Genomic DNA, 10,098 nt, shown 5'->3' on the forward strand with positions numbered 1-10,098 from the left:
TGGGAAACGAGCATTCTCCTTCACCAACCCTGAGCAGCCAGTCATGTCAGTGGCGCACTGAAGACCTTCTCATCTGCTTTCATTTACAGGATGTGCATTATATCTTTCTCCAGTGATTAGCAACCTACCACCAGAAACCAAAAATTGTAGCCTAATAGCCTACATGCTCTCTCTACCGTACGCATGAAAGCTGCATGTGTTGTAGATTATGTGTGCTTTCCTTTTGCGATCTCATTTTTGTTTAGGCGCGTCACTGTGGCATTGGTGCCCCCTTCTTTCAATATTCTGCTTTGCGTCTGACTAGGCCTAGCGATTCCTAGCCTATGGGCTGTCCAAATAATCTAAGTGTAACCCAGGTTACTATTTGAGGTAAAAAGACCAGACTACGCCACTTAAGGCCCCGCCCCTTAAGACTTGTAATTAGTGTAGAGAACTCCCACACAGGTACAGTTGTATGAAACAGAAAGACAAAGACTGATATTCCAGAGACTGGGCAATGTTTATTTAGAAATAATCAGGATTATATTAAAACACTTCAGCAAGATAAATTCATCAATAGCAATCACTTTATTCCAGTATGAAAAGATAAAAGCAAGGCCTCACAACAATAAGCAGCAAGCAATAGTAAAGGCTGAAGTACTGGCAGTCTCATAATAAGCAACGCTAAGCAACAATTAGTTTAACAGCCAACGAGAGTGGTTACCTGGATGTAGGGAGAATGGGGGAAGTTCAACACAGCAACCACGCCACGTGCTCCAATATCTGAAATGTGTCTCACACACACACACATACGACTACACAGCAAACTACAAAATAGAATGGGGGTGCTCATTAGCTCTATGCCTAGTTCACCTCATGCAGTGCAGGAAAAGGAACAACCCAGCATCCCAACACCAGTACCACGTTCACAGGCTCTGTTAACACAAAGAGAGAGAGAATAGAGATGACACTAGCCTAATGCAACCAAGAATTTGGACCGCCAGTACCCAAGCTGAGTGCAGATGGAATCCTATGCAGAGAAACAGCAATCATTGCCCAATCATTGTCTTAGCATCACAGGTAAAGACGCACATCCGTAACTGGCAAAGAAACAAAATAAAACTAAACAAACAGAAACAGGCAAAACAGCAATGGCAACTCCTGAAACACACAGCCAAACAGATTAGTACAGCACAGCCTCAATACATCAGAATCAAAATGTTAATCATGTATAGTGCATGCCACTCAAGAACCAGTTCACCATACTTGCATTTCCGTACCTACATTTAACATCCGCACCGCACACGCACATATGTAGCCCCTCTCGGAATAACAGCAAGTCGTTATCAATGTCCGTAAATGCTCACGCAGAAGCTGAACACCGCAGAGGATACCCGCAACTGTAGGGAAGTACAATGCAGTTAGGTTACGTTATAAAAAGGTAATCTTAACACAAACAGACCAACCTTGCCGGGATCTCCATTAAATCCCCACAGCTCGGAGTAAAGTGGAAAGACAGAACACGCAGCGCTGTTACGGCGGCTTCCTGGTTTTATTGTGTGTGGCTGCAATTACTCTAATCAGTGTAAGTGTCGTCAGGTGTGTGTAGCAGGAAGCTTAGGTCTTACTAGGCCAAAATGTAAACACGGGCGCCCCGGAAGTAAATAAAGTTTTAAGGTTATGGCAACTTGACCAGTGAGTGACGTAAACCACATCACTCACAGGTTACATTCTTCCCCCCTCAACATAAATCGATGTCCCATCGATTAGCTCACCATAACCAGATATAACAAAGAAAACTCAAATTAAAACCCAAGAATTAAAAAAAACTAAAATTCACTCTCAGGGGGAGGTACACTGAGGCCAGGCGCCCTAGAGGTTGCAGCCCCCATGCCTAAACTCCCCACTGATGCTGGAAGCCGATGTGGGTTAGAATGCTGCCCCGCGGTTGGTCGAGTACTCCGACGGGGACCTTCGGGGCTGATCGAAGACGTTGCCTGGGTGTGGAGGGGATGAGTACTTGCACTGGCACCCGGCCTGGAGTTTTGGGTTACAGGAGCGCCTTCCAATGTGGCAAGTGGGGGAGTACTAGGGGGGGGCGAGATTCCCGGATCCAACCCTGGTGCGGCTGCCATGGTTACCACCACTCCAGGAACTGGATCTTCGGTTTCTTCCAACACCTCCGGTATGCGGTGTCGCACTTGTAGCCCTACAGATTGTTCTGCTTCCAGGGGGATGGATCTGCTGGATGGGATACACTTCATCATTGTCCGGTGTACCTGTTGCATCTGGTCCAAGTCGTGCATGGGTGCCACCGTATATACCACTCCTCCTGGAGCAGGGGCTCGCAGCACCTGGTAGGTCACAGGAGACCAGGCATCCTGGATCTTGTTGCGGCCACGCATCGAATGGTCACGAAGGTATACCTGCTGGCCCACCTCCAAGGGGGTACAAGTCGCCTTCAGGTCATACCTTGCTTTCCGACTCTCAGCTGCAGATTTCAGTCTCTCCCGCACGCTGCTGAAGACTACTTCCAGCCGCCTTTGATGTTCCTGGACCCACTCACAAATAGTGCCTCTCCGCGGCTCAGAGATCCTACCTAAAAGAAAATCGACAGGGAGTCGGGCTTCTTGCCCAAACATCAGAAAATGTGGGGACTCATCAGTAGTTTGGTGTACTGTAGTATTGTAGCTAAATACCAACTGCGGGAGGTACTGTGGCCAATGGCTCTTCTGTTCTGCTGAAAGGGTGCGCAGTAGATTATGCATGGTGCGATTAAAGCGCTCGCACTGCCCATTTCCCTGTGGGTGATATGGTGTGGTGCGAGTCTTTTGGATGTTATACAAAGCACACAGCTGGTGGACAATAGCACTTTCAAAGCACCTACCCTGATCAGAATGGAGCCTGGCTGGGACACCAAACCGGTAAAACCACTCCTTGATGAGGACACTGGCCACAGTGGATGCTCGCTGGTCCCGAGTGGGTATGACCTGGGTGAATTTAGAAAAGACATCAGTTATTACTAATACCTGCTCCAACCCATCTCGAGATGGTTCTAGGAATGAAAAGTCAATGGCTAACACCTCATTTGGCCTATTCGCCAACAAATGGCCCATTGGGGCCCTCCCATGTGACTGACCAGGTTTAGAGAGAGTGCATCGTGCACATTGTTCACACCACTCCTTGATGTCTCTGGCCATACCTGGCCAGAAACACCTTTGCCGAACCAGGTCAGCTGTCCGCTCATTGCCTTGGTGGCCTTGTGAATCATGGAGCTGGTGCAGGACCTCTTCCTTCAGACACTCTGGGAGCACGAGTTGCAACCATCCCTCCCCTCCATCGGGTCTGAAAACCTTCCGGTGCAGGAGGCCATTGACCATTTCTAGTCGACCCCACTCCCGCAGCAATGTTCGGGTGGTCTGTGGCAGTCCCTCTCGTTCAGTCCGGCTTGGCATACGTCCTGTCTGCCAGAAAGAAAGAAGAGCACTAATGGTGGGATCCATTTCCTGGAGTTCCTTCAGGTCTGCAGGGGAACAGCTTGGGAGGGCTGTGATGGCTGCCTGTGTCACCGCTTTTCCCCTCCCTGAGATGGCCTCTTGTAAAGGGGCTGGCAACACCCCTCCAGGAAAGATCACTGCTGGTAAGTCCAAGCTGGGCTCAACTTGTTGCCGGGACAGGGAGTCTGCATTCTGGTTGGTGCGACCTGGTCTGTAACGGACCATAAAATTAAACGCTGCTAATTCTGCCACCCACCTTTGTTCAGTGGCACCTAATTTGGCCGTGTTCAGATGGCTAAGTGGGTTATTGTCAGTCCACACAACACATTGTTGGCCCCAAAGGTACTCCCGAAATTTGTCAGTCATAGCCCATTTTAAACCCAGAAACTCTAACTTCATGGAGCTATACTTCTTTTCGGCCGGGTTGAGGCTCCGACTGGCATATGCCACTGGACGAATTCTTCCATCTTGCTCCTGCGAGAGCACCGCCCCCAATCCTTGATGACTTGCATCTATTTCCAAAATGAATGGTAGTGAGAAATTCGCAAAAGCTAGGGTTGGAGCACTAACTAGCCGTACCTTCAATTCTTGAAAGGTTTTCTCACACTCGTCCGACCAAACATCATCCAGGCTAGATCTCTGATTCCTTCGACCCTTGGTTCCGCCCTGTGCAGCTACCAAGCGATGGAGAGGGGCTGCCAGCTTTGCAAATTTCTCCACAAAACGCCGGTAGTAGCTGGCAAAACCCAGGAAAGATCGCAGTTCCTGAGTGTTCCTAGGCCTTGGCCAGTTGGCAACCGCAGAGACTTTCTCTGGATCTGTGGAAACACCATCAGGGGAGATGAGATGTCCAAGGTAACGGACTTCTTTTCGGAAAAAGCAGCACTTTTCCAACTTAGCTTTAATTCCCTCTCTCTGTAACCGTCCCAGCACCAGCTCTAGGCGTTTCAGGTGTTCATCTGCATCAGAGGAAAAAATAATAATATCATCTAAATACAACCATAGTGACTGGCCATTCTGGTCTCCAAATATCCGCTCCATAAGCCGTTGGAATGAGCTGGGGGCGTTGCACAACCCAAAGGGCATTCTATTAAATTCAAAGAGCCCGAAGGGTGTACAGAATGCAGTTTTAGGGCGGTCACTTTCTGTCACTGGGATTTGGTGATACCCACTGGAAAGGTCAATGGTTGAGAACCACTGGGCTCCAGACAAAGAGTCCAAAGTTTCCTCGATCCGAGGCAGGGGGAAAGCATCCTTGCGCGTTCTGCTATTGAGCTGTCTGTAATCGACACACATCCTCAAACTGCCATCTTTCTTCTTTACTAACACAATGGGGGAGGCAAAAGGGCTGCAACTCTCCTGGATAACCTGGCTATCCAGCAGTTGACGGATATGGGCCTTAACAGCCTCATAATCAGAGGGAGGGATGCGTCTAAACCTTTGCCTTATAGGCCGATCGTCAATCAGTGGGATGTCATGTGATAACAGTGTGGTGCACCCCAGATCACCCTCAGATGCAGAGAACACAGAGGCATATTGCCTCAACAAACCTCTAACACTCTCCTGCTCTGACTGAGGAAGCACAGACAGATCGCACCTCTGAATCTTCTCCAACACTGAATGGAACCCACCTAACTGCATATTGACAGAAGCAGTGATCCCACCCCCTGTGCCCTCCCTCCCATCAGGCATGCCAACTGGTCCCACCTTTTCTGTGATACCCGGGGGTAAACTCACTATTTGGGCCTGAGATAAGATGCCTACTGGACAGCGTGGGGGAAGGACAGCCATGGTGTCGTTAACATTAAGAATGGGGACATACACAGTGCCATGACGTATGCTAAGGAGCGCAGGGAGGGGCAATAACCCATTGGGCAACTGCTGGGTGGTATTAGGAGGCTCAAGTAAAACAGAACCAGGGGCCCTACAAAACTGTTGAGCGCAAGTTGTTGCCACAAACTTAACCGAACTACCAGGTATATGAACAGCCTTACGGCCTCTTACCTTTGCCAAACCAGCGGGGCGAGGGACAGTGACTTGGGCTTGCTGGCATAACTGAAAAGCTTCCGTCCATAGTCTAGACTCTGGGCCGGCTGTTGGACTGTCAAACAGAGTGGGGCCGTGCTGAGTAAACAATTCAGAATAACATTCTTTTATCACATTCATCCCCAGTACCCCTGGTGCACTATGGGTGCTAAGGAGCCCAGGAGGATCTCTGACCACCAACCAACCTCGCTTTGGTAGAGATTTTCCCAAAACCTCCACAGTTAACTCCACATACCCCACATATGGTATTTCAAGGCCATTGGCTGCTTGCAGCTGCAGCCAGTTACAATCCCTAAGTTGGCCCTGTAGGTGTTGTCGAAAAAAACTCTCATGTATAGTTGAGACCATTGAACCAGTGTCTAATAAGCAGTTCACCCCAACTCCCCCCAATTTAACAGTTACTATAGGGCATTGACCTAAAAGAGATAAAACAGGCTGGCTTACCGAAGGGGGCAGACTGGGGCCACTGCTGCCTTCCCATGTTTGGTGTTGTACAGCACTGGCTTGAGCAACTGTGGTGTGAGGGGGGGGGATTACAGCACGTTCATTTTCACACTCTCTTGCATAGTGGCCTGGTTGCTGGCACCTGCGACAGATGACCGGGTTTGGGCGGTTCGGCCTCATGGGCCGCTGTGGAACTGCTAGGGAGGCAATACTTTGAGTAAGGTTATTAATCTGCTCTTGTTGCTTTAATAGCATCTCTTTAAGCTCAACCAACTCAGTACTGGGTTGCCCGGATGGTGCTGGCTCAAACTTGTGTGAGGGCCTAGAATAATGCATGGCACACAGAGAAGGGACAGAATAACTCCTACTCCTCCCACAATCACTGGGCCTACCCTCCCGCTCCCATTGGATGGCTGCAGCCCGAGCCTCGAGCATAGACATTTGAGGGGACTCACGAACTAAACGCTTTAGCTCTCTACGAAGGGCTGGGTCACATACATATTCAATAAACTGGTCACGCAACAATACATCAAAGTTAGTTAAAGAAGTGGGGGCCCGTTGTCGCACTTTATACATGAGAGAACAAAGAGCGTGTGAATATTCCTGCAATGATTCCCCCTCTTGTTGTTTACGCGAAAAGAAGCTCTCTTGTAATTCAACATATGATTTAGCACAACCATACAGCTCTTTCAAGATGGTAATTATCTTAGCAGGGTCCTCCCTTTCTGCTCTACTCCGGTAGCGAATCTCATCTTTAGCCTCCCCTTCTAGATGATCATGCATAAAATAAGCTTCATCCAACCCACTCAAATGTCTGGCTCGTGTGCTAGCTTTTACCTCCTCTAGCCATTCCTCAATCCCAATCCCAGAGGTTCCCCGAAAAACTGGGCATTTCCTTTCTCTGGGTATATACAACAAACGCTCAGTCCCAGTGTTACGCAAATGTCCATCAGTCCTTGCAGTAGAGTCACTAGTACTCGGCTGAGCAGAGGTCTGCTCACGCCTAAGTTGGTCATTTTCAGCTTGTAGTTTCTGTACTAAGTCCTTAAGTCCTTGTACCTCCTCAGTCATGACCTCAGATGTGAAGAGCAACAGCAAAGTACAGCCTTATCCCACACAGAAGCCTGATGCACTCGCCACCAGATGTCGTTTAACGTCCCTCGATGTGCCACTGCTGTTTTGCCTGTTAACATAACAATAAAAAAAACAAACCCAAAACACAGACTAAAGGGCAACCTGGAATACTCGTCTCTGTTTACCAATACAATCCTGCCCGACTACGCCAAATTGTAACCCAGGTTACTATTTGAGGTAAAAAGACCAGACTACGCCACTTAAGGCCCCGCCCCTTAAGACTTGTAATTAGTGTAGAGAACTCCCACACAGGTACAGTTGTATGAAACAGAAAGACAAAGACTGATATTCCAGAGACTGGGCAATGTTTATTTAGAAATAATCAGGATTATATTAAAACACTTCAGCAAGATAAATTCATCAATAGCAATCACTTTATTCCAGTATGAAAAGATAAAAGCAAGGCCTCACAACAATAAGCAGCAAGCAATAGTAAAGGCTGAAGTACTGGCAGTCTCATAATAAGCAACGCTAAGCAACAATTAGTTTAACAGCCAACGAGAGTGGTTACCTGGATGTAGGGAGAATGGGGGAAGTTCAACACAGCAACCACGCCACGTGCTCCAATATCTGAAATGTGTCTCACACACACACACATACGACTACACAGCAAACTACAAAATAGAATGGGGGTGCTCATTAGCTCTATGCCTAGTTCACCTCATGCAGTGCAGGAAAAGGAACAACCCAGCATCCCAACACCAGTACCACGTTCACAGGCTCTGTTAACACAAAGAGAGAGAGAATAGAGATGACACTAGCCTAATGCAACCAAGAATTTGGACCGCCAGTACCCAAGCTGAGTGCAGATGGAATCCTATGCAGAGAAACAGCAATCATTGCCCAATCATTGTCTTAGCATCACAGGTAAAGACGCACATCCGTAACTGGCAAAGAAACAAAATAAAACTAAACAAACAGAAACAGGCAAAACAGCAATGGCAACTCCTGAAACACACAGCCAAACAGATTAGTACAGCACAGCCTCAATACATCAGAATCAAAATGTTAATCATGTATAGTGCATGCCACTCAAGAACCAGTTCACCATACTTGCATTTCCGTACCTACATTTAACATCCGCACCGCACACGCACATATGTAGCCCCTCTCGGAATAACAGCAAGTCGTTATCAATGTCCGTAAATGCTCACGCAGAAGCTGAACACCGCAGAGGATACCCGCAACTGTAGGGAAGTACAATGCAGTTAGGTTACGTTATAAAAAGGTAATCTTAACACAAACAGACCAACCTTGCCGGGATCTCCATTAAATCCCCACAGCTCGGAGTAAAGTGGAAAGACAGAACACGCAGCGCTGTTACGGCGGCTTCCTGGTTTTATTGTGTGTGGCTGCAATTACTCTAATCAGTGTAAGTGTCGTCAGGTGTGTGTAGCAGGAAGCTTAGGTCTTACTAGGCCAAAATGTAAACACGGGCGCCCCGGAAGTAAATAAAGTTTTAAGGTTATGGCAACTTGACCAGTGAGTGACGTAAACCACATCACTCACAGGTTACATAAGCATTTACAGCAACTTAATTTAGTCTTCTATGGAGAAGTGGTGCACGTCGAAAGTGCGTCCAAATTCACCTCTGTTGAACTACGCGCGAAGTATAGGCCTACTCACAGACATCATCATATCACATGAAAGCCCTTTCTCAGCCTTTAACACAGGGGTCTCAAACTCAAATGAGCTGGGGGCCACTTCACAAGTTGCTGTTGTAAACGGTTCGCGAGAAAAGTAACTTTAATTTAATTATATTAGGCCTGTTTGCGTGCCATAATACTAGCAGGTATAGCCTAAATGCACATCAGTGTTAGTTATGACTAATCAAAAATCCTGGTGGTGAAGTTTGAATTGCTCTATAGCTCTCTCTCCATTGGTGGGATCAGGATGCATGCGATGACCAGGGCAAGTGCAGTGCAGAGGCCATTAAGTGCAGCTCATGATTCAGTTTGAGTCATCGGTTAAAAGGGCAGTTTCACAACACTTCACGCCTACTCGGTGACCTCGAGAAACGGAGATATGTGAAAAATCGATGGATTTTCTCCTTTAAGTAACTTCCGATGTTAAATGTGTATTGGAGTGGACATCTGAAAGAAATATGTGTTTTTTATTTCATATGGAAAATGCGTTGAAGTGGATGAAAGCTGTTTGAGGAAAACTTTACTGGTTTTACAACTAAGTTATGATGATGTTCAAAATGTAGGCTATGTGGAATTGTGTTGGTATCTGTTGGTTTGATGTATTCCTGGTTCGATGTGTTTCTTCTCTGAGTAAGTTCACAAGGGTTAGATATTTCTGAAATTATGTTTGATGAAAAATTGCACTATGTTTGAAATACCCACCATTTCCATTAAGATTATGACAATTAACTGCTTTCTTTGTCATTACAATTGTTATAGTTAAAACGTTATGGTAGGCATACCTGTCAACACTCCCGTTTTTCCCGGGTTTCTCCCGTATTTCAAGGTCATCTCCCATCACCCTCCCGTTTTGTTATTTCTCCCGGAAAACTCCCGTAATTTGCATGGCCATCAAACTTCATTTTAAAATCATTGATCCATTCAGGTTGCCAGATTGTGTATGAAATACACCCTACACATACACGATCACTTAGTTTCAATTTCAACCGTTTTGTCATAGGCTAAAACCTGGCAACCCAAAACCCAAATAAGCAAGCGGGTGCCGACTGCGCAGCCTGAGTCTCGTCGTAAGCAAGCGGGCTAGTTGAATGGCCTACTCCAGAACTAGCTGTTGTGAAATTGTTGGGAATTTAATTGATTAACACATCACATAAACTGTTATTGAGTGTTGTTGATACACTGAACTTGTGCCCTCGGAACCAAATCTGACAGCAAGCAGCTTTGGAGTTTTGGAAGTAGACTGCAGGTAGCTGGCGGATACATAGGCTAACTGGCATAACTGGCAGGTAGCTGGCAGATACATAACTGGCATAACTACTAAAAGCAACGACCGAAATGCAGTGTTGAAACAC

The 10,098-nt window shown here is 47.0% G+C and overlaps 1 protein-coding gene and 1 long non-coding RNA gene across 3 annotated transcripts; both read right to left on the reverse strand.

Annotated features, from left to right (window-relative positions):
- Positions 1-475: 475 nt before the first annotated feature.
- On the reverse strand, positions 476-7,613 carry LOC143126003 (uncharacterized). 2 transcript variants are annotated; one of them, XM_076287919.1, is made up of 2 exons: positions 7,026-7,613; positions 476-2,969 (listed from the first exon to the last, which is right to left on the reverse strand). In XM_076287919.1, the coding sequence occupies exons 1-2, from the start codon at positions 7,035-7,037 to the stop codon at positions 1,809-1,811; spliced, it is 1,173 nt and encodes a 390-aa protein (XP_076144034.1). In that variant the 5' UTR covers positions 7,038-7,613; the 3' UTR covers positions 476-1,808. The 2 variants fall into 2 exon arrangements, with proteins under 2 accessions (XP_076144034.1, XP_076144023.1); XM_076287908.1 differs by having other exon boundaries at positions 3,119-7,613.
- Positions 476-8,604, reverse strand: LOC143126011 (uncharacterized). Its single transcript, XR_012987342.1, has 2 exons — positions 7,612-8,604; positions 476-914 (listed from the first exon to the last, which is right to left on the reverse strand). It is a non-coding gene; the product is annotated as an uncharacterized LOC143126011 (long non-coding RNA).
- Between the last annotated feature and the right edge of the window lie 1,494 nt (positions 8,605-10,098).

The sequence above is a fragment of the Alosa pseudoharengus genome, unplaced genomic scaffold, assembly GCF_046254945.1.
Source record: "Alosa pseudoharengus isolate Yale_2024_CS ecotype anadromous, Long Island Sound unplaced genomic scaffold, YU_APseudo_1.1 YU_APseudo_1.1_scf_1, whole genome shotgun sequence".
Classification (NCBI taxonomy): domain Eukaryota; kingdom Metazoa; phylum Chordata; class Actinopteri; order Clupeiformes; family Clupeidae; genus Alosa; species Alosa pseudoharengus.

Excerpts from the sequence above, each read along its gene's own strand:
- LOC143126003 (XM_076287908.1), bottom strand. The coding sequence starts at position 3,250 with ATGATTCACAAGGCCACCAAGGCAATGAGCGGACAGCTGACCTGGTTC. Across the intron at positions 2,970-3,118 it reads ATGCACTCTCTCTAAACCTG|GTCATACCCACTCGGGACCA; the intron begins GTCAGTCACATG and ends AAATTCACCCAG.